Source organism: Aulostomus chinensis, chromosome 5, assembly GCF_037954235.1.
Source record: "Aulostomus chinensis isolate RoL2024-O1b breed Wild chromosome 5, RoL_Achi_v1.0, whole genome shotgun sequence".
Taxonomy (NCBI): Eukaryota; Metazoa; Chordata; class Actinopteri; order Syngnathiformes; family Aulostomidae; genus Aulostomus; species Aulostomus chinensis.
This window is the reverse complement of record NC_141324.1, coordinates 12613513-12641512: the sequence shown is the minus strand read 5'-3', so window position 1 is coordinate 12641512 and position 28000 is coordinate 12613513. Positions and strand designations below refer to the sequence as shown.

Sequence of the window (28000 nt, the reverse complement as noted above, 5' to 3'; positions counted from 1 at the left end):
GGGCTACTTCAACAGTGCTGTCTTCAGAGGTGTGAATCCGTTCTACTTGTCCGTCTGCACCTGCTGATTAATGAGGAGGCTCATTCTCTAAATTCTTGTTTTTCCTCTCATTAAATCTCCACCTTGTCTCACATTCTAGATTTTCTTCTCAAACTTTCCAGGACTGAAAACAACTGATCTGATGGATCATCGATGGGGGCTTTTGCTGACACGAATGAAATTCATTGGTGTGGTTTCAGAGAACCCACTGAGAACGTCGTGGAACATCTTTCTTTTTCCTTTGATTGTTGTTCGAATTGCCTCCAGTCTTGTCACAGGTGATTTTCTGCTCTTTTTTTTTTTCCAAAAACAGCCAGAGGCAGGCTCTTAATCTCCTGCTGTGTTGACTGAGCACTGCTGATAAAGAGTTCATTAGTTTTCATTTAGGCAACAATCCCTACAGACTTAATCTGCTGCTTCAGCAGGAAAAATCACTGAAAAGATTTCCACTGTGCATTTGCAAGAGAAGCCTTGCAGTGAATATACATCTGCAGTTGACAAAATCTGTGGTACCACCACGATACTGAGCCCAAGCTCAGTTTATCCCGACCTCATGGCAGATCGCTGCTAGCCAACGTAAACTAAAAAGTTTCTCAGCTAACCACTGAGGAGCAGAGCGGTTTCATCTTTGAGTTTCATGAGATGGATATTTTTTCTTCAGTGAATGTTACACACTCTTCAGTCACTTTCCACTCCATGTCATCATAGGGGCAAACAGATGTGAAAAGGCGGACAGTCTCAGATGTGTGTTGATGCTTCTGGCTGTGACACGACTGATCTACCAAGAGCAGACTGTGGGTCCACCGGCAGGCATGTCTACACTATAGCCCTACAAAGACAGAAAACTCCAGCCCAGCCCCAACAAAATCTGCAATTATTGTTACACAACAGTGCCAGATACCACCTGGAGCCTATCCCAGTGGCTTTTGGGTGAGAGGCAGGGTTCACCCTGGACAGGTCACCAGTCCATCTCAGGGCCAACACATAGAGACAAACAACCATTCACACTCACAGTCACACCTACAGTCAATTTAGAGTATCAATCAGCCTCGTCCCCTCTTGATGTCTTTGGACTGTGGGAGGAAGCTGGAGTACCAGAGAGAACCCACACAGGAACAGGGAGAACATGGAGACTCCATACAGAAAGATCCTGTGCCCGAGCTGGGGCTCAAACCTGGAACCTCCTTGCTGTGAGCCAACAGTGCTAACAGTGCTCGGCCCAGAGAACTGCCCCTCACTGGATACTGCTGCTTCTTCAGACGATTCTCTGTAAACCCAAGAGATTGTTTTGCATGAAAATCCCAGGTCAGCACTTTCTGAAATATCAGCCCTGCCTGACTGGCGAAAACAGCCACGCAACATCTCAAGTCCCTTATATCATCTTTCTTCCCCATTCTGATGCTCAGTTTGAACAGATTCAGATTTTCTTGACCCTGGTCTACAGTCCTAAATGTACTGAGTTGCTGCCATGTGATTGGCTGATCAGATATTTGCAATTACAAGCCGTTACATAGGTGTACACTAGACTGTAGCTTTAATAAAACAAAAGTGCACAGATTTATTTCACTGAGGATTTATTGTCTGTTTTCCTGGGATGACTTAAAGCAATAGTTTCCATCATTTCTCTTCTCTATCACAACATCAACAAAGCAGAAAAAGAACAAGGTCATCGCATATTCCACAGATGTGCCCAGCTGTCCCGACAACAGAACTGAGAACTGTCTGCTTGACTAATTGAGCCAGTTTTTCTAACGTATTAACAAATCACTTACCTGTGTCCACTTCTCTGCTCCAAGAGCTGTGTCTCTGACAGGCTATATCATATATGTACATTCAGACCACCAACACCCAGAATTTAATTGAAATCAAAAATTACGAGACAGGAAAGTCTCTTTCCTTAAACTCAGTGGTCATTTTGTTTCTACCCATAGGAATTTCAGTCGATTCCTCTCCCTTTGACCCCACCACATATGCTTATTTTGTTGAAATCTTTTCCACAATATCTTGCTTTTTATATAAAAAAACAGATTTTGGTATGTTTGCTAGACTACATGGAATCATAAGAAAACAGTCACAAAAAAAAAAAAGGAAGAAAAAAATCCCCTAAATTTCCTCTGTCTGTGGTGTCCAGAGCAACGTATCCAGCATGTTGCATCAGGAATCCTCCAAGAATTGTCTGGAGGAGTCCACTGGATACTCTGCCATTCTTCTCCTGTTACCATGGGGATCATTTTGGAAGATGGGGGTGGCGGTTTGGATGACAGGGTCAGGTTTCCAGGGGAAGGATGCTGCGATCTCTTAAAACCTGAGGTGAGATTTGTGTTTCACCATGTATCTGATGAACAAAGAAGGGGGAGGAAAGGTGTCAACTCCACTTCAGGTTTTACATAATCTATAAAAAAACAACAACAAAAAAAAAGTGTCCCAAGAAAGAAGAAGCAAATACCTGTCAAGGGTTTCCCAAAAGCGCAGAAAGACAGGCCGGTCCAGATGACGTCTGTGACGGCTCAGCTCCAGGACGGTCACATCCCACTTCTGCACGTTTGGGTCTGTCTTTGCCTCGTCGTACTTCAGATGAAAGGCTCGAACTGGAAGGAGCACACACATAAACACAACCATGTACAAATGGTAGGGTGTAATTACAACTGCAACTACATTTCTTAATAGATTGTCCAAAATAGTTTTTGTGACAAAAAAAATAATATAAAAAAAAAAAACACTAGGAAATGCAGAATAATGCCTGTTCCGATATCCAAACAAAAACAAACCAACCAAAAAAATTATATGTTACATAATCACCATTTTGGAGAGTGTTACTTTTGCCAAAAATAAAAATAAATAAATAAAGGGTACTTTCACATGCTTCAGCTGTATTTTATGACTAGTTAGGTCTTGAAACTCTTTACAGTCCGTGACTGACTTTTGGCGAATATGTCAACAGGTGATCCATCAGGCAACAGCCACGGCCAGCCCTTGAACTGCCAGGCAGGACCCTGCACAAACACGGCCACCACTCGATCCCTGCAAGTGACATCCACAGATCAATGTTGGAAAGAGACACGGGAAGCCAAGCTACTCATCACCAGTTGATATGAAGTGGGCAGGTACGTGGGCTGGATATCATGTCATGGGTTAACTCTTTTGAAACGTGTTAGTTTTAGACCCTTGCATTGCAAGGTTTGTGAGCTGAGGAGACCTGTGTAACATAAAAGACCTTTAGTTCTAACATCATGGGAGAATGATGTCAGCTGTGACTGAGACTGATGGAAGACCACATCCTCCCCTTTTAAGTCTGCACAAAAATAAAGATACCCTTTGTACTGCATTAAGGAGCTGGGGGCCCGGAGACCAGCTCAGCGCTCGTTAGCTTAGCACAACGAATGGTAATGCATGGGAAGTATGTCCTGGCTGGCTCGTTACACAGGTGCCTGTTATTGTGTCATGAGAATATATTTCACACGAATCCTTACCAGTCCTGAGGAGCTAGTTTGAGAGGCTGATCAATGATGCGGTATGGCACAGTGACAGCCAGAGTTGTGCCGCCAGGCTGGATCTGATCTTTGCGTCTCTGCAGCAGAACTTCATTGTCGCGCTGGATGCCTTGTTTCTTCTTGTCATCCGATGTGACGAACCTGGTAGGATTTAAAGGTTTACTTATTCCTTTTCCTAAAAACGTTCTGCCTTATCAGTTTTGTTTATTAACGAAATGCACAAATTACACTCACAACACTGTCGTAACCTGCTTAAGGAGAATCTTGCCTTATTTGTGCATGTGTACCCACAATGACCAGCATTAGGCAGGACCAGACAGCATTTGCATCCCTTGTCCTCCATAACATAACGAGATAACGTCCTTCATTTGATCTGTTCCAATTTGAATAAAGTCAAACCACTGCAGAACAGAAGCTATTTTGAAATCTGACTTAGAGAAGGATTTCATCCCAGGGCTGCATTTGCTGCCAATTACCCTGAACACATGAGGGTTGCGTGCAGGCTCATCTGCCACCATCTTGGATGCAAGCACTACTGCCAGTCAACACAATATCAAGAGTAAAAACAAAAAGAGAAAAAAAAGAAAAGAAAAAAAAGTGAAAGTAGGAAATCATGTTAACCGCCACACAGATGAGAAAAAACACTCACACGTGAGTGTCGCTGAAAGAATTTTGGTAGGACTGGAGTGTTAAGAACAGGGTAGTAACATAAATCAAAATTAATTGCAGTACGGCCGTGTGCAAGTTTCAGGTTGCAAAAAACAATGCAATACTCGTTAAAGGCTAATTGTGCACCAACATACACAAATACAACACACATATTTTATATCCATACCACAAACAAACCATTTTAAATTTTATGTTTAGGTGCTGCAGAATACTTGATAAATAAAAAGGTTTCAGGAAATTGTTTATTTACTAGAAGAAAAACTGTTATCAAGAAGTGAAGGGAGTGGAGGGCATCTTTATATACAGTCAGGGCTAAACATGCACGAATATAAGACATGAACTGAGAAGAGTAATTTACACACAAAATAACGAAGTGAGAACATCCAGTTCATTTAAAAGTGTTCACATATGTGAAAAATAGAAAATATAATAATAATATATTAAAATACATTCCCTACAATCTACCTTAAAGTCAGAGGTCAATCAGCGCTGAACTGAATATCCATTTCATAGCATTGCATTTTCTGAACGCTTTTTCACTGCAGAGTAGGAGTAGACAGAAACATATAATACATAACCTCCCCAGAAGTTGTTCTCCATGGAACTTAGATTTACAGTCTCTGAAGTGGACCCAATGTAGGGGTTAGGTTTTAATTGGAACAGTTACCATCACTTCAAATCCCAGTTTGGAGCTGAAACCAGAGGATAACATTCTCAGTCCAATGCTCCCATGAATGAGCGAGTAATTTCAATTGACTTTGCACCTGGCTACCATCGAGAAAGAGCGCCAAAGCAGATCTTACCTGTATATGTCATTTTTGTTCGCTTTTAGCTCAAATCAACACTTGTTGGGTTAAGTTTTGCTGTCAGATCATAGAGAGAATTTTTAGCTTCCATTTCTACTTAACGCAGTGGGAGATGGGAAAGCTGCATTCGCATAATTGCATCTGTTAATTCCTTCCCCTCCTTTATCCCGCTATTGTGTGCTACTGTATGATGTAACAAGACATGGTGCAGAAAAAAAAAGCTTTTTCTTCAGTTACACACGAAAAAACAAACAAACAAAAAAAAAACCCTTCAGACAACCTCTCAGCAATGGTAACAAACCCCCCACGCGCTGGAGCTTTTTGTCTTCAACCCACATTGTGTTTGTTGAGAGTTGCTCACTCCATGTGTACTGGTGGACAAAGAGTGGGGAAAAGACTATTGTGTGATTATGATTAAACACTTCTCTCCAAAAGAGTTGATGCGAGTGTCTGTAGGAGGGCTTGGTGTACTGCAGCTTGTTCTGTGAAAAACCCAGAAGGTGTGATGTATGGTAAACCCCAGATTTGCTGCAGTTGCATATGTCCCACTGGCAGCTGATTAAAAAACATGATGTAGTCCAGATGGCCTACAATCACAAATATCTTCTTGTTTCACTGTTGGATGTTTGAGTTTCACTTTGTAGAATGTTGGATTTGCAGACGGTGACATTAGAAGGCTGTTTTCACATTCAGTGGTAACAGAGAATCTTGTACTCATCGAAAATCAGATTACATGAGGGGATGAGTTTGATTTGTGGAATTAAAAACATTTTCAAATCTGATTCTGGGCCCAAATTCAGCACACAAGAAGGATCAGGTGGCAGAACTTTGCAGCCCCCAGATCACAAACGGTGTGAGTGGACTTTGTAGTTTAAGCAGCCGTTTAACACGTGACATGAAAAAACAAAACAAAACAAAAAAACCCCATACGTTCATTTCAAGGATTTTATCGTGGAAATTTGAACTGCTTTCTGCAAGAAAAAAACTACTGTCAGATACACAGCATTGGTTGAGGGTATTTTAGCATCCTTAAATACATGAATGAAGTGGATCTTAAAAAGTATTAAAAATCTAATCAGTTCATCCTTTAGTCAAACTACGAGTTGAAGGTTGTTTAAACTGGCCACACCAGCATTGCACATCGGTGTAGCTGTGCTAATATCTGTTATTTGTAGTTTCAAAAAAATCATCTATCATTGATATTCTATTACCAACGAGCTCATCCTTTCGCCACAGTAAGAACTGCACGTCTGTGCTTTCATTCCTGGTTCTATCACACTTCACAATGAATTCTATTAAAAGTGTGTCTCGCTCTTCCGTGTGGGCTGCTGTGCGTCATAGGCTGTTGCTGTCCTGCTAACACACTACTAAACTGATGCAATTCGAGAGAGATGATGGCACAACTGGAAGGATCAAGCCGTAGTGGGGGTACATGAGGCGCTGAATTACACTTCAGTTTATTAAATTCAATGAATAACAAGCAATAAGCTTAAAGTTTACACTCTCCGATACATCCGATGAGATGGAATGATACGTTTAAAAAAACATCAAAACATCCCAATGAAGTGTGATATACTGAATGAACTGTGCTTTAATGATAATAAAAATGTTGCCGTCAATTCAGAAAACAACTGTACCATCAAAGGCAGCAGAAAACTGCTGCCTTTTGTTCATTACAGTGTCACCATGAGGAGAATCAAAAAAGTAGTAGTGTAACAGACTTACTTTAGATCCTGCAGAAGATCTTTAGCATTGAGCATGGTGATTAGTGAGGTGGTTGCGGCAGGGATGATGATGATGGGTGTTCGGGACCCTGTCAAGTAATAAAAGGTCTTATATACCGGTTATATATCAAAAAGTTTTTTTTTTTGTTTTTTTTTTAAAAACAAAGGCTATTAAGTTATCAGACAACATAGAGAACAAGCTAGAAAGAGCCATAGGGGCAGTTTCCTAGAGCAAAGACATGTAAATAATAGTGGTTTATATAACATAATACACTCATGTCATTTACTTAACTGTCATTATTAGGTACACATGAACAAATGACAGCAGTGTAGAGTAAGAGCCAAGTAATAACTTCTCTCTACAAAGGATTATAAATGCTTCATTTTAAAAGGAGGTTTTCATTTCTTTAACGAATGTTCGGGAAAATGAACTTCGTCATCCTCGTTAAGGCAGCATTTAATGCAGGATATTATTACGATATAAATGTTTCAGTGTATTTCATTGTGAAATGCATAAATTAATATAACATCTCGTAAATGACATGCATTTGTAAAAGTAGACAGTAATTCACATCAATGCCAAACAGAAGTAACTTGCCTTTCTTCTGATTGGGTGGTGGTCTGGCTTGTGAAACTACAAGATGAAAAGAAATGAAAATCCATTTACGACAAAAACAAACATTAGTTACTCAAAGTGAAACTGGTTTCCTGGTGTGAACTGTTCCTCAAACAAATGTCACAAGAGCTAGCATAGCTCATCCAAGAGTATTGGTGCGCGGTATGCTCATGTTGAATTGAAAACAATTGTGATGTGTCCTCAGGTGGGACGGAGCACAGCCAGGGATTACAAGACATGCCTGAGAGCTATACTGTGATTTTGATACTGCACTGGGTTATACTGTGATTTTGAACTGGGTTATATTGCCATTTTGATATTTCAATTAATTGTTCAGCCCTAATGTATGCTCCTCCAGTATATCTTTTTTTCTAAAAAGTAAACCAGTTCAACCCAGTTAACCACTTATGCTTCACTTCTCTGAAGGCCCTAATGTATGCAATGTATGTGTAGCCGATTTTGTGTTTTGAGCACAAAACATCATAGATCTAGCCTCTTACTTTGCTCTCAAAGTGCACCAGATTGAAGCATTTAGCTCAAAAATGTACAAAATCTTCTTCCGGGTGGTGGGGGAGTGGGTGTCATGCCCCTGCACCCCTTACAAGGTCCAAGGTTCACCCACCACAGTCTCACCAAACCCTGGTGGAAACACTGACTCGCATACACACACTGATGCAACTGTGTTTCACTGTCACAGTCTTTAAAAAGCTGTAGAACATCATCTTGGCACAAAATTCTTTGCTGAGGAGTCACACAGACATGCAATTCTTTTGCCAAACAAAAGTCTCTTTCAGGGGGGCAGTTTGATCCAGAAATCAAGCATATTTTCTAAGCTATAGTCATGTGAAAGTATGTGCCACAAGCCAATGGGGAACAAGCCCAGATTTCAGAAACTGACTGAGTGGTCTTCTGTTGTCTGAGAGCATTTAACAACCTACAATTACACCAGAAGACCATAAATGGTCGTCCCACCTAGACATTTTACATATGTTGTAAGCTTTTATATAAAGGGAAAAGAGAAAAGAAAAACACTCAAATGTAGCTTCAGATTGGGTATAAATCTACAGGCTGACAGATGAGCTGGTGAGGTAATGTTATTTCTCCTCACTGTTCATTACTGTCCCTGCAGAAGCTGTGGGTAGTGGGCTTTATGGTTGGGTACTGAACCATTAAGCGGCTTTCAGAATTTCAGTTCTTATTTTTTGGTTCTGAGTGCCCGCACTAGTTTGTTTTCGGGGTGTGTATTACTCTGCTCGGCTTTCTCTATGCGCCCACTAGCAAGAATATCAGTCGTCTGAACATGGACTACAAAAAACGATCGAAAGAATGGCTTCATTTTAATTTGAAAAGGGACGGAGTAGCACAGTGCAACATCTGCAAAAAAACAACTTCTGCCAAAGGAGGATGCACCACAAAAATGACGAAACACCTTCACCTGCATGGTGGAACAATTAGCGAGTGTACTGTGTTCAACTTGTTGCGTCGCTCTCCTGCTCCCGTTGCTTCCTCCACTTCGGACATTCAACCTTCATCAGCCAGCAACTACTCGTTGCAAACAGAATCTGGTAGGTGAAAACTATGCTTGTCTCATTCCTAACAAACCTGCTTAAAGTGGTAGACTACCAATTCTTAAAACTGTGTGTATCTGTTTATAGTTGTTGAACGCTCGCAAAGTGACACTAACGTTAGCCAGTCACAACCTGCTGCTGCTACGTGAAGCAGCCGATGACCCCAGCCAGCAGAGTCGTACATGCATCATATCCATATACATCCGACTGGGCTGCACATCTTTGTTTTTTGACTAAAACTGGCAACGTGAATAAATAAATTGGCCTTTGTTAAGGCTTTTTCGAACAAAAAATTATATCGCCTGATGAATAGACCGTGACCTGTTGACTTCCATCTCAAAGAATCGGAATCGAGAATCGTTTAGAACAGGAATCGATATTGAGAGTTGGAACTGGACTCGGAATCAGTACAATCCAAACGATACCCATACCAAGTGGGCTTCATATAACTGACAAATGCAGACAGCTGACAGGCAGCACCAGCAGGAAAGACTGGACTCAAGCAGCTGCACATCAAGTCAGGTCAACCATACACAAGCAGTGACAGGAAGGAATTGTAGAGAATGAAAAGACAAACATTGTAGGAAGACTGAATATTTTCTGAGTGATGAGAAAATAAAGCCCAACTGTGACGGTACACGTACACAAGAAGGGCGGCTTCGTCCAGAAAATACTGACAATGTCCTCCAGTGGGAGATTTTCACTGCTTTTACAATTAGAAGAGGAATGCATGAAAAATGAGATACTGAAAGAACATGATGCATCACTGCATTTTTTTGGACAGTGAGTTTGTAAAAGTCACTCAGTACGTTCCCAGGATCTAGTCACTGGGAAGGTTTCTGGAGGAAGAAGAATTCCATTACTTTGCTGATTATATCCTTAGTGGTTTTATACGGTACCTGCTAAACAACCTTAGATGTTGCCTTTACATGAGGATGTAATCTTTAACTACTCCCATTTATTTTTGTTTTAAAGAATTAAACTGTCTATTGTTGTGGAGCTTTATTAAGAGGAAGTAATAAAATTGTTTTGGTAACTTGTGAAAAATAAAAAAAGCAACATTCCCACACCAGGATTAAACAAGAGAGCAATAAGCAGCATGCTGCATGTACGTGGACATTTTTCAAACAGACCTGGACGGGGGACAGGCTGCAGTGCAGGGGTCTGGGCCTTCAGAGCAGAAGCCCCTTCCTGGAAAAAATGAAAGCCAAAGGTCATATTCACAAACACGATAAGCCTTTAAACAAACTAATTTGTGCTCTTTGTGTTTGAGTGAATTAATAGTTAATAAAACTGAGGTGTTAAAGTTATCAAAGTTGAGGACCACTGGTCAGTGAGTCAAGACACGATGATGATGACAGCAAAGCAGGGCGTCACCTCATACGGGACTTTTGAGCCTGATACCAATTTTAGAGCTAGCTAATCCTAGACGACCAACATGTGCAACCGACATCATGAAATTTTGGCCTGGATTGAAGATACACCCTTAATATAGTCACTGTGCATCAATCTTGTTCTAAGGTACTAAGAAGGGTAATTTATGAAATGACTGACTTCAAGACAAAAAAATTTAAATGTCATGTATGACCGTTTAAATAAAGTCCAGCATAACGTCGTCAAATAAGCATCAATACTTTTCACTTATTGTCAACTGCTGACCAATAGTAAGACAAACAGTAAAATAAGCATCAATACTTTTCACTTATTGTCAACTGCTGACCAATAGTAAGACAAACAGTAAAATAAGCATCAATACTTTTCACTTATTGTCAACTGCTGACCAATAGTAAGACAAATAGTAAAATAAGCATCAGTACTGTTCCATTCGTGTCAACCACTTAAACAAAGCAGCAAACATGAAGAAGCAATCATCAGTACTGAATATTCACATTACACCACTCTTAAATCACTATAAGCACTGTTTTATGCATTATCTCCAAAGGTTTTTTTTGTTTTAAATGGTAAGTAAACAGGCTCAATTTTATACAATTCTTTCTACCTTAGTGGTACTCAAAACGGTGTTTTCACAGTTCACCGCGAACATCAAATTCTAATTTACTCATCCTTGCGGTGGAAATGCATGCCTTATTCCCTGAAAACATTCCTGAGCCGGGGTTTTAACCCAAGTGAGACTAGCTGAAAAACGTAATACTTCCTGCCCTGACTGTCATGGAGATAATGGATGCACTTCTTGGCAGAGAAGTTACATTTTAAGGCTGTGGCTGTTTTGGATTCAATGTTATTGGAATCCTCATTTGAAAACATGGCACTACAGTGATAGCTGCTAATCCTCCTCTCCTTCCGCCTCATTACTGATTCCCTGTTTGGTACATCGGTCTGGATGGGTGCGTGCATGCTTGCACTTTGTATAGAAAAGGGAAGAATTTTAAAACGAGTGACCAGACTGAGGTCTCACTTGAACAGTAATCTATCATCTGGTGACATTCCTGCGAGCAGGAGCTGACGGGACCTACAGACACATGAAGACCTGGTCCACCTTAGGCTGAATTTGTGTCAATACTGGCAAGTGTGCAACAATCCTAACATCCCAGAGTTAAACTTCAACAAGAAAACGTTTCACTGGGTTGACAAAAACGGGTATGGAAACTTCAGTTTTACAGAGATGTATACTACATGCAGTGTCTTCCCAAGAAATTTGCATTGGCCCGATGGTAAGTGGATAATGGTACAACACTGTCAGAGTTGTTATTAAAGGTTTTTCTCCAATAAAAATTCCTCTGAAATAGCTAAAGCCTCTTTTGTTAAATTAAGTGTTATAGTATAAAAACAGGTGACTACTTATGTGTTAAGTGACTTCAGAGACTCTACCCTGCATTTTACTGAAGGTATTGAGTATTTTTTGCATTTTGCTGAGAATGACTGCACACACCTCTCAGTGTGCTTTACATAGCAATTACAGTTTAATTAGGCCAGCTTGGAGCATGGCATGGTTTGTTAAAAAAATAGGTTGTAGCGCACATTCTGCCTTATTACGTGTAGAGGAATTTTATGTGATGAAGGAATTCGTCAGGCACAAGAAACAGGCTGAAGACTCAGAGATGGCTTACACCGGACACTTTACCGGGCGTCCACGACAGATGTGCAAGGTTTGCTGTGAGATGAGGTTGAGTCAGCTCTTCCAGAACATCTGAGTTCCACCCCTCATAAACTATCATACTTATGTTGGCAATGACCAGTAATACCGAATTAGAACGTTCTGCATGGATGTGACCTTCATACAGTCTATACACAGCTACCCATCTAGACAACGCTGGCGCTGTGAGTTTAAGTGAACACTTACTGATTAGTAAAATGTTCAGACTACAACTTTACGATTATGAAAGAATTATGAAAGGTCCCACAGGTTCATTCTCCGACCAACTTCAAGGCTCTGGGGTCAGACCATCTTTTAACCTTACATACAAATTATGAGGATTAGGCACAAGAAAGTTCAAAGGATCCAAGATGAAATTCTTTATCATTATGGTAGCAAAGATGCATTGTTTGCATCTTAAGAAAATTTCTCCTTTGAGTTAGGGATCCCTAAAGTCTTATAATATCTTAGTATCTTTGCCAAACTATAAGTGGTCATGTGTCACAAGATCAGAAGAGCACAGATGTACACCATTTGCTGAGGTTACTGTGCTCAGTTTACATTATTCAAGTAAAATCCTCTTTGTTTCATCATGCATTTCTCTTAGGCTTTGGATTCAACCCTAATAATTTGTCACCAAAATAATCATTTCCACCCATTCTGTATCTGAGGTGTACCAATGGACAAATACTCCTGCAATGAAAAGGCTGTCTTTAACGGCTTAACAACCTAGGCATTTCAGAAATCTTGTACCTTTTGTTACATCTTTTCCTAACCTGACAGGAGTTGTTCCCAGCGTAATATTCCATTGCCCTTTACCTCTCCATGGCTAAGTGGTGAGCTTATAAGACACATCCTACACACCCAACATTTCAGAGAATTAAAATCCTGTGTAAATCCACTGAGAAAAGCTACAAAATTAAAAGGAGTCAGTTAAAAGGGCTTGAGTGAAGGGACTCTGATTACCATCAGATGAGAAAAATAAGCATCCATTTTGCCCTTGCCCTCTTTGCAAAAAAAAAGCTGTCTGACTGCTGTCAGTCTAACTGGCATTATAACTGTATGTTAACACAAGAATTGGCTTGGGCACCAAAGTGAGCATTTTCTGAAAGAGTGGATATCAGTGGCAGCTACTAACAGCATTCTGAATTACATTGAAACATGTGCAATTTTATGGTGATGAGCTTAGAAGCAGATGGGTGGCAACCAATCAGAATGTTGACAGTGTGGACTACTTCAAGTTGTGCCCGTCTATTTCATCTCTGTAGGAGGGTCCATGACTTGGCAGGGCAGTGAATGCTAAGTGTTGCAGATTACCAAAATTTAAAGATTGTGGCAGATTCGTTTGACTTACTGTTCTCATCATCATCATTCAGCATGCAATACATAAAAAAGAAAACAAAAAACAAAAAACAGCCTAAATGCATCATTGCATAATATCGGATCAGCCAATCAGGAACCATCAAGGGCTCTGAGGCTCATCATGAAAGCTCCCTTCTCCTCTTGTTTAACAGCCCACCAAATTGACATAATACTTTTATTTCTCTTACTGGTGAGAGGGTGCGAATACAAATAGGTCAGGAGCCCAACCCCCCTCCCCTTTAACAGAACAGGAAGCAATAGCAGCAGAGACGGCATGACGTGGTGGGAGAGCGTGCTGCCACCAAGCCTCGAGCTGCCTTTCAGAACAGACCCACAACACACAGCACTACATCCTGTTCATCTTCCTCCTCCCCCGCTGATTTCACCCCTCTAGACTTGTAACAGACAATATAATGAGCAAAGAACAGAGCGTGAGGGGATGCTGAATTGGGTGAGAAGAGGAAAATTGAGACAAAAGGGGTAGAGAGGCACATGGAGAAGGATGTTAATACGAGAGCACGTGAATTGAAGGGGAAGAGCGAGAGGCGACAATGATCAGCACTGAAATGAGAAGAAAGGCTGAGCAGAGAAATGAAAGGCTGATGGATCAAGAGATCTATCCACCGCTGCTATGATGTACACAAAATGACAAGCGAGGACACTGAAAGGACCCTGGGCTGCAGCTAACTTCCAATTGCTGACTCTTCTCCCTTTTGCCAGAGGCTGTAGCATCAGCGCAGCACCGTTAGCATCAAGCCTCTGGGGACAATGCGCCAAGGAAGACAGAAAGACTGCAACGCTGGAGCTCTGACACATGTTCTGCCCAAGCACACACAGACGAGATTGTGTCTATGTGTAGTGGATAACTACATGTGCTTGGAAGAGGACTATGCGGCCATTTGATCCAATGTCAGTGAAGAACAGCTTCACACACAAACAAGGGGATAAACGTGCATGAGTTAAAATTCACCACGTTCTGGAACAATGGACGCCTGAAAGATGAGAATGCTTGGATTCGTGTGGGTGAGCTTCTGTTATGAAGGCTTAAAAAGCGAACATACATGAAAGGCAACGCTACAGGCAAGACAACTTTGTAATTAAATCAGTGTGCATGTACCATACAGAATGTAAAGGGTGGGTCTTATAAAGGAAAGACCTTTATTTCTGTTGATGCATGCCAGAGAAACATTCTCTTGTCAGTGTCCACACTTGGCATAAACATGCATCTCCAGTGACCATTTTAGTTTTGATCTCACTTCACTGCTCTATATGCAAATACACTCTTTCATAATTTCTGTTACCAAATTATTTAATCCGCATATTTCCTGTGATAGCTTGTATTTACTACAAGCAAAAAGTACACACATATATTGCTCAAATCATTCAAAAAAATTAAACATAGTATTCATATTAAATATTCCCGCTAGTAATACATTAAACTACAATAAAATAGGAAACAAAACTTTAGTGTTCATGGAATCAGTAAGTGGCAAAATGTGTGAAAACAGTTGATGTTTACATTTTTACACCAATTACAAAGAGATATGTGGTGCAGTAACAAAGAAACTCAGTAGTGCAGGTGTCTAGAGCGGATACCAGATCTGACAGTCTAATGGTTCCACATAAAATGTAAACGAAAGCTTAAGTTGCTCTAACGTGGTATAAATGAACACAATTGGTGCCAATACTGCTACCCTTTTGAGTGTTTGTCTTGTTCATGTATTTGACACAAACAACAACTGCTGAGAATTTTAACCACAAAACAGATATTCACCCTTACAAAATAGTGTGCACTCTGTTACAAAATTATGCCCAAAAGAGATCTAACATATTAATACAATGTCTCCAGTGAATCAACAATAGGAGTATAAAACTGATGATCTTGACCTTAACCCTTATAGCCCGGAGGGCCGAAAAACGCTGGACGCAATTGGGCGCTGTAAAAATGTACTGAAATTAAACGGCAAAGTTTACTTTCAATTCTCTATCAAAGTTTGGACTCTAATGCTCACAAAACAGGGTCGGGTGTCTGTTTTAGTGCAAACGTTACCTTTTTGTGGTGATTTTAATCTGTTTTGGTATGAAATCGGGACATTTAAATTTTGCGACCACAGCGGAATCAAAGTTGAATAGTGCCGCATAGACTTCTTCTTTACGGCAGTGTTTGTAGTCTTTGGAAAGGGGAGAAGCTACTGAATCGATCGACACCTACCATTCCAAGAACTACAAATCCCAGCTACGTAAAACTTCGAGCGTAAAACCTGCGCAAACTATGCGGTCTCGCCGTCTTTTACACGCAGCGCCCCACAGACAAAGGCAGACCGCTGAACAAAAGCCAAAAGCTTCAATAATTAGAAGTAGACAACTAAAATTAAAATTTATTGTAATTTGGAGCCAGTTTTCATCAGGAGGTAGAAAATAATCCCTTTGGCACAATTTGAAAACTGAGTTCTCGCCAGGGTGTATCCTTACAAAATCCTTGATGTAGGCTTCACTGTTCGCCCAAATTCTATCAACTTTGGTAAATTTGTGCTCAAGGAGTGGATGAAGCTAATCAGTGGTGTCTGGGTGAAATCATTGCTAGCATAGTGTTTTCCTCTGTCAAAAAAAAAAATACTTTGGTGAGAGTAAAAAAAAAATGTAATTTTTCCTCTTGTTTATTCCAATTTACTCAGGCTTAATGACAGATACAACACTTCTGACACTTGGAACACATTCTCTGAAGTCCCTAGATGTCCAAGGACACCAAGAACATGCATATAGCCTTTAGTAAAGTGTAGTAATTCCACATTTACTATGGGTATGTCTTTTTAGGCGTTTTTTCCTCAAAATATGCTGTGAGTGGAAGAGGTTAATGTGTGTGACATGCTGTCTATATAATTATTTGAATATATCCTCTTCTCTCCACTGTCTCCAAGGCAACCACTGGACATGCAACATTTGAGCGGATTGGCCCTTCGTACCTGAACAATCTGACAAAAAACAACAAAAGTCATTTAAATATATGAAAGCCCCTCTGGCAGCCCCCCATATACAGACCACTTTGCCAGCAGTGACTGAAACCTGATCAGAAGCTTGGAAATCCGACAGTGATTTATCGCCGCCAGAACCATGCAGTGGAGACGACGCCACTGCTGTACACACACAGCAAAGTTTCTCTATCTCCTTTCCTTGCTGGGCGTTCTGATCTTTTTGGTTTATCAGGTTTGGCTGCCGAGGTTCACTGGCATGCCATGGTGGAGAGGCCACCCTGTGGTGTATGGAGGTGGTAGACCTCATACCACCAATGTCAGATGGAACGGGAGCGCCAAACATTCAACTTGGAGGTTTGTAATTCTACCTCAGCCATCTTCCAAGGCTGAAGCTAACATCAGCTCCCAAGAGAGGGGGGGTGTCTCCCACCCTCAGGGTTTTGAGAACTCTTTGGTGGCAAACAGTAGCCAAAGTGAGGAGGGAAACCTTAATGGCACAATAACCCATGGGCCTTTTCCATATATAATCAATGAGCCGGACAAATGTACAAAGAGCAGACTGTCTCCATTTCTGGTGTTGCTGATAGCCACAGAGGCTCGGCAGGTAGAAGCAAGGAATGCTATACGGCAGACATGGGGAAATGAGAGTGTGGCTCCATCTCTGGGGTTCATCCGGTTGTTTCTGCTTGGTAAGAATGAGGGGGAGTTGGGGAATCTACAGCAAAATATGCTTGAAGCAGAGAGCCGGAGGCATCATGATATCATTCAGCAGGACTTTCTTGATTCCTACAAAAACCTCACCATAAAGACACTGATGGGAATGAACTGGGTGGCACTGCATTGCCTGCAGGCCAGCTATGTCATGAAGACGGACAGTGACATGTTTGTCAACACAGAGTACCTCATCCACAAGCTGCTCAGGCCAGAACTGAGGCCCAAAAAGGACTACTTCACAGGGAACAATATGAGAGGATTTGCCCCAAACCGAAATAAAAACAGCAAGTGGTACATGCCCCCTGAGCTGTACCCAAGTGAGAAGTATCCCACCTTCTGCTCTGGAACAGGATACGTGTTCTCTGGAGACTTGGCACAGAAAATTTACAGAGCATCTCTAAGTATCCGCTATCTGCATCTAGAGGATGTGTATGTGGGAATATGCCTTGCCAAACTGCGGATTGAGCCCACCCCACCACCAAACGGATTCTTGTTCAACCACTGGCGAGTGTCCTACTCAAGCTGCAAGTACAGCCATTTGATCACATCACATGGCTTTCATCCCAATGAACTGCTTAAATATTGGCATCACCTGCAGAGCAACAAACACAATGCCTGCATCAACACTTATAAGGAAAGAGCGGGAAGAGCACACTCCCATAGAATGAATGGAGACCACCGCAGTAATTGAAAAAGCACATAGCTGATATCATCAATACATACATCTTAATCAATACAAACATAAATTCTGCATTATTGTTGTGAAAACACTGATGAAGCACAATAGAAATAATTGCCAATTTTGTATAAAGATGACGTGTTTATAGGTCTGAGTAAACCTGGACAGTTTATGTAAAAAGTACTATTTTACAAAAGATCAGCGTTGCCATTGTTTCACTGGGGTGCTTTTTGTAATAATGGCAAATCTACAGTGTCTTTAATATATGCAGACACAGGCTAAACCTGAAGGGGGTCAATACAGTGCCAAAATGTTTTCATTAAAAGGTTGATGTTGTTAAGGGGCAGCATTGCTTGGTGGTAGAGTGGCTGAGGGGTCGCTGGTTCGATCCTCATTTTCTCCAGTGACCATGTCCAAGTATCCTTGAGCACGATACTGAGCCCCTAATGGCAATTAGATGGAAAACAATAAATTCAAATTTGATTCAATGTTGTCTTACGTTTCACAGCTGATACAAAACAACCTTTTTATGAGTGGAGCAGGGTATCAAACTCTGAACGCTGTTATGCTATTAATCAAGTTGTTTCAATACTATTGAGAACTGCAGGATTCCTCATCCTTCAAGTCAAAATGCCAATAACTGAAAAGCAAATCTCAAGTTGTACCATATCCTTTATGATGTAAAACTGATTGAAATGTCAACATGGTGAAACATACATCTAAAGAGTATTACCAGACAAATTATTTTCACCCACATTTTGGTGGAATTGTTTAGATTTTCATGGTATGAATATGTTTTGAATCAGTTTTGAGTGTGAAAATGTCAAAGAGCTCAAACTCTACCAAATATTTGTTACAAATGCTGATTTCATTCAATTACCATTATCTTAGTAAATGTATCAGTAAAGGTTCCAACATTTCTAACTCTACCCAGCCCTACACTTGAGTGGGGTCTGTCTCATCAAAACTCCAGCAAAGATCATGGAGATGCAACATGATGAAAAAAGTGGTTTTGAAGTTAGTTTAAACACTGCAATGATCTGCTTTATTCAAAAGAATCAGATAAAGAATTTCCTGTTTGTGCTGATTCCCTGTCTGCTTCATTATGCTGCAACAGAGACCTTGCTTATCAGTCAGAAGTTATTCTAGAAGTATTAAAATATGACTTTTAATTCCATAATTGAACCAGTAACTAACTGATGCTGTGAGTTATAACATGTCCACAATCATTTAATTTGATCATTTCTCACACATCCTGTTTTTTTCTTTATTGAGAACAGACTTCAGTAAAGCTATTGCCCAGAGATGATACTGCTGGGGTCTGTCCACATGTGTAATGGGAATTTGTATCAAGTTAAATTCTTCTCACTTTTTATGAAAGTGCAAGCAAAACAAGAAAATCTTTGTTCTTACCGTCACTGACTTAAGAGTCATGCCGTGGTAGGTTCTCATGGTATCGATCCTGAAACCCTCAGTTTCTGAGAAGACACCACACAGTCAGTTCCAGATTACTGGCCGAAATTACCAACATTTTTAACTGTGTCTTATTGTGTGACAGTGACAACAGATACACATGAAACAAGTACTGTGTATGCATAACAGTATTTAAAACAGTCTGCAATAAACACTGAACTACAAATGATAATCCATCTAAAAAAAGGACAGTCATTTATCCCAATGCAATTTAGTACAGATATCTGCTAAGCTGAACCCAACAACAGTGGAGAAGATACTTGTAGCTCTGATGACAGCATCATCATGGCCGCATTCAATTTTTTTGAACACCCCCAACTCTCGCTGTAGCCGTGGTGTTTCAGAGATCCTCTACAGGTAAGTGTGTCAATTAGCCCCTGTGGCTGCCGTATTTTTTCCTCTTGGATGCTCACAAGTGGGCAGAGGTGGAAAAAAACTCCATGGAATTTCAATAATCACTCAAGACAAAAGTTGTCATTCCAGATGTATTTAGCATCAAAAGATGTCTAGTTTATTATTAACAGGGGTTGCGAGGAGCAGGTCCTTTTTCAAAATAACACATAAATCATGTCTCTAGATCAACGTGAGCTGTTACATGAGGAGAGAAGTCAATCATTTCAGACCAGACCCACTTGTCTTGGACTTCTCGTGAATATTTGTTGGAATGTGTCACCACTCAGATGTGTGCAAAAAACATTAATTACTTGGAAAATGGTCACACAAACACAATCTCCTTTTTAAGTGTGCAGGACTAAAATTAGCCACAGAAGCAGAAATAAAACTCACCCTCTTTTCCTTTGAATCTTTCCTGATCATATCGGTTATAGGCTGCGGGGACAGGCTGCTTGTTCCTTAGGGATGGGTCCTGGGATGATAGGAAATCATCAAAGATGTCAATAAATACTGCCAACACAGGCTTCATACAAACCACAGGCCTTTCAACACAACGATCAAGTTAATCCTTGCCAATGTGATTAGTATGTTTGAAGAGGCAGAGAGTCACTAGAACTGAGTTGGAGTCAGCATCTATTTGTTTTTCAGTCCAATGGTGAAATTAACAATAATTTAATAAACAGTTATTAGGATGAATAATAAGATAGAAACCCATAAACCATATCCATGATCCCAGATGCAGTTTAAACAATACTGAATATATAAATACACTGACATCAAGTAGTACTGATCAATCACATTTCAAAAATTATTACACTGTGACTATTTCGCTGAAGTTTGGAGGGGAAAAAAAACAAAAAACAAACGCAAATCAAATTGCAATTGTACTGTCAGAAAAACTGCAATTAGGTTAATTCCCAAATTGTTCGGCTAGAGAACATACATGAAAACAATTAAAATCTCACCACTTGGGCGGTGTTCTGTGCAGGTCTTTGCTCTGGGGCTCGCCCTTCTTCTCTGGCTTTCACCGACTGAAGGATGGCAAAGATGTTCTTGGAGAAGTTCTGCAGAGGAGCAATACAGATTTAATGACCTGTACAGATTTTTTTTTTTTAAATTGTTTTTCTTATTCCTGGTGGAAAATTCATTCTGGGCACATGACAGTTTTTGATGTAAAATGGACAAATCATATAAAACACCTTTAATTCCTTTAAAGCACTTGTACATATTGGCCAAATCTACAAGAGTACATTAAGATACTGCCATTTCAGGCACTTGAGCGCATGATACAAAGTGAGAAGCTTTTTATATTCTTATTTTTTTCAAAGTATGTGTATGTAAACTGAGTTTCATAACATCACGCGTGTCATGTAGGATGAAAAGCAACTCTTCAGGTAGAAACCTGGGATGTTGCCAACGTCAACAGTGTTAGGATGTATCTTCATTCCTCTGAGATTGAAGAATTCACGATTCCTTATCGATACCCAAAATTTATACAAGCACAACCCTTTGTCTTCCTGTCTAGTCTAGACAATCTGTAGAAGCCAACATTATCAGTTGTCTAGACAGTAGCGTGAAGGACAGACAAAAACACTGTCTGTAACAATAATAATAATAATAACAACATTAAAAAGAATAAGAATAGAATCATAATGAGACCACAATGGGCAAAGAGATCCGAATTCAGATTTGACGACATTGGCATGGATCAGATTTGGAAAGTGATTTAAGCATTTAGGTGGCTGATAATGACAATCAAAAGAATTGTGAAATACATTTAATTGGGTTGCTTGCCAAAATGTGGATCAGCATATCCCTTCAGTACCATATCTGAAAGAAGGTTTTTGAGTTTACACAGACACACTGCCTCCATGGTGTTCCTCCTCTTGAACACACAGGGACACGCTGGTATGTCGAAGAGACCCTGAGATGGCTGCAGCTGCGTACACACAGCTCCTGTCACTTTGGCAAAGACAGTAAATTGCTCAGATTTTCCACACTCTTGTTGTTGTCACATTGCCGCTAGCCTCTTCCTGAGTTAATGCAGATTAAGTCATCGAGGGTTCTGACACTAACAGCAAAATTTAGGGCAGAGCAATATCAAAACAGGAGTCAGAGATCAACTGGTCTTTACAAAATGCTGTATTCTGAAGCAGCTGTCGATTTCAATTGTTACTTAATTCATATAAATTTCAAATATTTTCCTGTCCATTGAAATTGTATTCCTCCACTACATGATTTGAAACTTTCTGTTGATCGTGTTTCAATTTTAAATAACAAAATCTGTATATAAAAAAAAAAAAAATGATGTTATGTACATAAAAATCCAAACAATTTCTTTTGGCTTTCAAATTACAGCCAATCACCACTTTATTGATGTAAAGATGAGTATTTCCAAAATCCTTCAACGACCCAAGGAAAGCCCTCATTTTAGGAATCAATAAGGGTAGAAAAATTGTAATTTGCTGCCATCTAATGGTTAAAAATAACATTATCTGGCATGTTTGGGACATTTTAATAACGTTGGAAGTTTCCCCACGACTAGGTTTGTTTGATACCTATACATCAGAGGTGATTTGAGAGCAGTGAGGAAAAGTGGTCTAGAATAAAAAGATAAATCCCTTCCCTTTTCGTAACATCAACACTGACAGCCCCATCTTGATTTTCTTGACTATTCAGAATGGATACACTCTTATTTCAATGTAGATCTGATTGCCCAGCATCTCCTCACTGCACTTCCTCTCTCATAATGGACAACAGAACCATCTGTCTTTAAAACCTGCAGAAATGACACCAGACAGGTTCATGTTCTATGATTGTGCAGAATGCTCGACCATTCTAGGTAAGACTTATTTGACACTGATTTAAACGTGTGACACGAGCCTTCAACAAAAAAATCCACATTTGGGAAACATCAACAGCTGTGCTACTATATTTGGTGCAAGCCTACATCCCTGTGAATCCTTCAATGTGGCTTGGTTCTGCAGCTTTTAGAACACACCTTTTTATTGTGATGAAGGACAAAACCATTACACTTGGGACGTTGGTCTTATCCTGTTTGTATCAATGAAATGACAAATCCACAGATATGATAAAATGGTATATCATGTGTTGCCATTGGTTAAGAGTCTGAATACTTCTATTCATACACTCAAAAAGTTATGTTTGGTCAAAAGTTAAAGAGCTGAAACCTTGAATTTATGATTCAAATGCAAATGTTCTTTCCTGGTCTAACAGACACTGTGTGGTCCCAAACCCTTGGGGATCTTGTTATCAGGAGGGAAACTGTGATAATTAATACCATTAATTTTAAGCGGATTCTAACCTTTCCAGTGCTCTGGAGAATGGTTGTCCTTGTCCTCCACACCCTCTCTCTGCTGACAATGTCTCTAGTGACATCCACTTCAGCATCCACAAAGCTTCTCTGCTTCAGGGTAATGTCATCGTCCAGATCGGTTTTGATGGTGGAGCGTTTCTTTGCCATAATCTTGGCTTTGATGGCTGCAATTTTCTCCACGGACATGGCCTCAGACAGGGATCTGGTGAAACAGGAGAATAAGTCAAGTCTTTGTGCGGGCACAGGTTTTAATATGCAATAATCATCTACATTGGGCGGCATGGCTCAGGGGGTAGAGCGGCCGTCTAGCTACCAAAGGGTCGCTGGTTGGATCCTCGACCCCGGTGACCATGTCCAAGTGTCCTTGAGCAAGATACTGAACCCATAATTGCTCCTGATGAGTAGGTTGGTGCCTTGCATGGTAGCCTCCATCATCAGTGTGTGAGTGTGTGAATGTGACGACACTGTAAAGCGCTTTGAGTGCCGCTAAGGCAGAAAAGATCTATATAAAATTGAGTCCATTTACCATTTTACACAGTAAAAAGGGTTATACCTGATCTGGTCAGTCTGTACAATGCCTTCTTTGTGGCCTTCCAGACGGGCAGCCAGACGCTCCTTGTCCAGACGCACACGTTCCTCATCCTGAGGATGACAATAAACGATGTAATTATCATTAGCACACCACAAATTAAATCACAATACACTGCACTTTTGCATATAACCGCCAAATTCTTTGTGTAAGCGTGTCGTTTACAGTCTCTTATTTATTTAGAATAAAAACTGTACTGCAAGATTCATTTAAAAATCTTCTACTGGATGCTTATTTATACTGTATTATATATGGAACCTTACGATTACATGATCAACTACTGTTGCTTTTTCTTTGCACTTAGGCAAGTTGCTCCCTCCCTAGTTTTTGACAAAAGGGGACACAGGACACTGACTCATAGAGATGATGTGTATGATATAGTATACAACTACAATAAAATATAATTTCATATTGACTCTAACTGCTGTATAATCAACGTGACATGCTCAACATTTCAGTATAATTAATGTAAATTTACCTCAATTCTTGGTTTTTTGGCTTCAGAAGACACCTCATCTGCTGCTCTTTTGACTAAAAGAGAACGAAGAATGTTATCTGACAGTGCAAAACTTATTTGATTACATACAGATGTCTATCTCACTGAAAGCACTCATTTAAACTAAAAAAAAAAAAGCAGTTTAAGCTTGATTGTAGTTTATTATAGTTTCTGCTATTTATTGCTCTTGTACTTTTTCTGCTGCTACTTCTCTGGTTCTGCTGTTTTAACAGTGCCAATTTCCCAATTGAGGGACAAATAAAGGTTTATCTTATGAGATCTTATTTGATGCAGTCTCAGTAAGGGCAGAGTAATTATCCAGGTCTGACTTAACCTTGTCAACACATATGGATCCATTGCACATAAACTTTCAGCAGCAGTGCTGACAAGACATCCTGTTCCAGAGATCAAAAGACCTCATACTGGACTACTACAGCAGTTTCAGGGACAAAACATTTGCATGACATCACCTAGAGAAAGCCATCGTCACTTGCTGTACCATATCGGTGTCCTTGTTTGCTTTGGGAATGACCATGCTTGTCAACACAGTAAAAGTGGGATGCAGGTGCTCCTGGTCCAGATACAGCATTCCTCAACCTCCAATGAGAGCCTTCATGGACCACTTGACAGTCACAGCAACATGAGTGCCAGGATGCCTATGGCTTCTCTGCCCTCTATGGGCTAACAACTGAGCTGCAGTTTCCATTCTCCTCTGCAGGCATAAGAGCCAGGACAAGGAGGAAGCAGCATGCACAGGAGGCAGTGGAACCGCAGAAGTGAGGCACAGCATCCCGGTTGACACTGTGGCATCTGGACGACCCAGGATTGGTAGCTATACAAGACCTCATTGATATAAAGGGGGGGGGGGGGCTTCAGCTGATCAGGGGAGAGATCCGTGCAGAGGTGGAAGAGGAACCCCATGCCAGGACAGTGGCTAGGCACAAGCATGGAGCTTGGACTAATCAGGACCACTCAACTGCCTGTAGGATCAAATCAGTAGAACTTTCGGAGGTCAGAACCAGCCGGACTCAAATTTCTGATCCAGTCATTGTATGATGTCCTTCAAAGCCCATCAACCTACATTGCTGTGGTTTAGCCAATACCCCAGCATGCCCAATGTATCCAGCAGGAGGTTCTTTAGAGCACATCTTCAGGATGCTGCCCAAAAGCCTTGGGAGAAGGGAGGAGCAGATGCCACCATTACCAGGTGCTGAGGAAAGTAGCTGACAGCAACTGTACTAGAATCCAAACATCAGCACCCAAACAGTTCAAGACTGGTAGCTGAGGGTGGCCCAAGACAGGCAGTTTAAGTTCCCAGACCATATCGCAAGAAAGACACTCAGGCCAGATATGGTCTTAACATCTGAGTGTTACAAGCAAACAGTGTTACTGGAACCCACCGTCCCTTGGGAAGACTGAATGAAAGAGGTCTACAAGAGCAACATGGCTAAGTATCTTGATGGGGTAGAGGACTGCAGAAGGAATGGGTGAAATGCCTGCTGAAAGCTCATTGAGGTAGGTTGCAAGAGCCTTTCCAGGGTAGTCCATAAATGAGTCACCCTGTCTCCTTGGTATCAGAGCAAGAACATAATTTAAGCTGAAGAAAAGCATCAAGGTGGTTGTGGATCAAGAGGGGTGGTATAGCCCTCCACTTGGACACAAGTAGGGGGTGGCTCACCCCTGCCTGGGCTGCCCAGGTGATAGTGTCAAATGATTTAAGACCTGACACACCCTATGACCCTGGATTCATCACCTAAGCTGTGTCCAAGATGCACCAGCTGGCATTTCAATATCCAAAACTAGATGGAAACCAATATTTAGAACAGGGTTTTCCCAAATAAAAAAATGCATATACTGTAAATAACAATTCATACAGTTTTGTTTGTCTTTGGTGAAGTAAAGATTATCTTTAAATATTAATTTATGTTTTCATATTGTGATGAAGCAGCAGAATGACACTTTTGTTTTTGTTTTTTGGCTCATGGTACATCGTAAAGTTTTAGTTTGGGGTTTCCAAGGGAAACAATAGTTTGTATACCACAGATCTAGAACTTCTAACCAACTTCATCTTGCTCATGTCAATGACCTAACTTAATATTTTCCCCAAAATAAATAAATAAATATACAGCTGTAAAGATGCTATTTAGGCAAACACTTTTTACTTGAAAACTAAATTGCAGACTTTATCAAAATATATCTTTATTGCAAGCACTATGTGCCTTGATTTAAATGTTTGAAATTTTCAGTAAACAGCCATAAACAGTTGATTTGTGTTTTCCCTGATTTAGTTCAAAAATATTTACAGTATCCTTTAACATATAAACACAAAATCATTCATAAACAGTAATCAAGCTCAAAGTCTGAAATGATTTGGATGTTGTTTTGAAATCACAGAATCATGATTAACCGGTGGAACTTAAAATCCCAAGTAATAATTACAGTGCAAACCTACCTTGTGTTGGTCTCTGCAAACCTATTTCTATGGGTGCACTTCTGTCGATACTGGTCGATGTTGCTGTAAAGGGGAAAAAAACACCAACTATTAACCTCCTACATCACGGGCTTGAATGTGGAACGTGTGAGTGTCTGTTACAACATCTGAACACCTTACAGTTCATCTCCTGAGTACTTACAACTATCGCCATTGAGATAGGACAGCAAGCCCTTTCGGTCAGGTCGCCTGACAACAGGTATATTCTCTGTCTACACAAATTTAACAAAAACAAAAAACTATTATTTCACCAAAATAAAAAGAAAGAATAATTCAATTACTTTCCACCCTGTAAAATGGCCGTTGACAAAATCCAGCCTATTCAATAATACTTACTGCAGCTCTTCGCACATAGGACGGATGTGAGAGATGTACATTGTTGAGTAAGAACAAGATAGAGTCCAAGGTATAGTACTCTTTGGGCTGGCCCTCTTTACCAGTTCTGAGGATATAACAGAGTAATAAATGTAAATAAGTGATTTAATAGAAGCAACAAACTGATGCAGGTTTAAATCCAATGTCATGAGATTTTTGACCCAATACCTCCATGCCTATATTGTGACAATGTGGTAGGGATGACTATTGTTGCTTTCACAAAATGTTAACACAATGCGATTTTTGATAAATGATCAGCATGTAAATATAACTGTTCGTTCAAGTTAAAAATTCAGAAATTACGACCTTAAATCTGATGAGGCATTCAAAACCAGGATTAGAACACAATTATGCAATACGACGATATTCAAATTACTATAATGATAGAAATAATCTATAATCTAGCCTTGCATTACGCCATCGACATAAATATATTGCCCAGCCCTTAAACAAAGTACTGTGATAGATATTAGACATGTTATTAAGAAACAACAAACAAGTTACCCTGCAGGTTAACACAATTAAATCAACTGTAAGAGATTATTTTTACAGTATAAGTACTTTTAGAAACTAAATCCTTATTTAATTTCTCATTATTCACAAGAGTATCAAGGAAATTTCAACTAAGCGCCAGCTAGCGTGATTAACATTAGCATCACACACTACAGTAACTTTTGTTGTGCATATTGTAACGACAAACTAAAAGTTTGAAGAAGATAGGGTGACATCTACAAATACTTGCTCACTATGACCTCTAATCTAGGAAACAAGTCTGAATCACAAAGCTAAAGTAACCACCCTGTATTAAGTTTGAAGTACGACGAATCGCGGAGTTATGTTAGCATCTGGTAGCATCGGAGCTCTCAGACAAGCAGCACACGGCACGGATGAGCTTCAGCCGGAGGCCCACAAAATACATATAGATATATTTACATTGACGTACCCCCAGATTATGTAGTTGGTTTTGACATTTTTCGGCCAGGAAAACTCTCCAAATATAACTTCATCTCCTTTAGCGACGATTTCTTTTTTCTGGATGTTATATTGACGAAGAACACTCAATACATCCGCCATCTTCACTTCTCTTGATGTAGAAGTGCTTTTGCAAGGCC

General features: G+C 40.3%; 2 protein-coding genes and 1 long non-coding RNA gene across 4 annotated transcripts; 2 read left to right on the top strand and 1 right to left on the bottom strand.

Moving 5' to 3' along the window:
- The first annotated feature begins 3 nt into the window (after positions 1-3).
- Positions 4-1693, top strand: LOC147261237 (uncharacterized). The gene is made up of 3 exons (XR_015115727.1): positions 4-29; positions 140-317; positions 748-1693. It is a non-coding gene; the product is annotated as an uncharacterized LOC147261237 (long non-coding RNA).
- Positions 1589-27999, bottom strand: cdc73 (cell division cycle 73, Paf1/RNA polymerase II complex component, homolog (S. cerevisiae)). The gene is made up of 17 exons (XM_086203185.1): positions 27832-27999; positions 26850-26955; positions 26656-26725; positions 26475-26537; positions 24005-24057; positions 23491-23579; positions 22926-23139; positions 20566-20664; positions 19994-20072; positions 19148-19212; positions 10047-10104; positions 7328-7363; positions 6731-6818; positions 3510-3671; positions 2960-3060; positions 2486-2627; positions 1589-2374 (listed from the first exon to the last, which is right to left on the bottom strand). Exons 1-17 carry the CDS (start codon positions 27960-27962, stop codon positions 2338-2340), a joined length of 1593 nt encoding a protein of 530 aa, XP_086059311.1. The 5' UTR covers positions 27963-27999; the 3' UTR covers positions 1589-2337.
- Positions 13699-19234, top strand: LOC147261236 (beta-1,3-galactosyltransferase 2-like). 2 transcript variants are annotated; one of them, XM_086203187.1, is made up of 2 exons: positions 13699-14392; positions 16288-19234. In XM_086203187.1, the coding sequence occupies exon 2, from the start codon at positions 16481-16483 to the stop codon at positions 17744-17746; it is 1266 nt and encodes a 421-aa protein (XP_086059313.1). In that variant the 5' UTR covers positions 13699-14392; positions 16288-16480; the 3' UTR covers positions 17747-19234. The 2 variants fall into 2 exon arrangements, with proteins under 2 accessions (XP_086059313.1, XP_086059312.1); XM_086203186.1 differs by having other exon boundaries at positions 13699-14449.
- Position 28000: the final 1 nt, after the last annotated feature.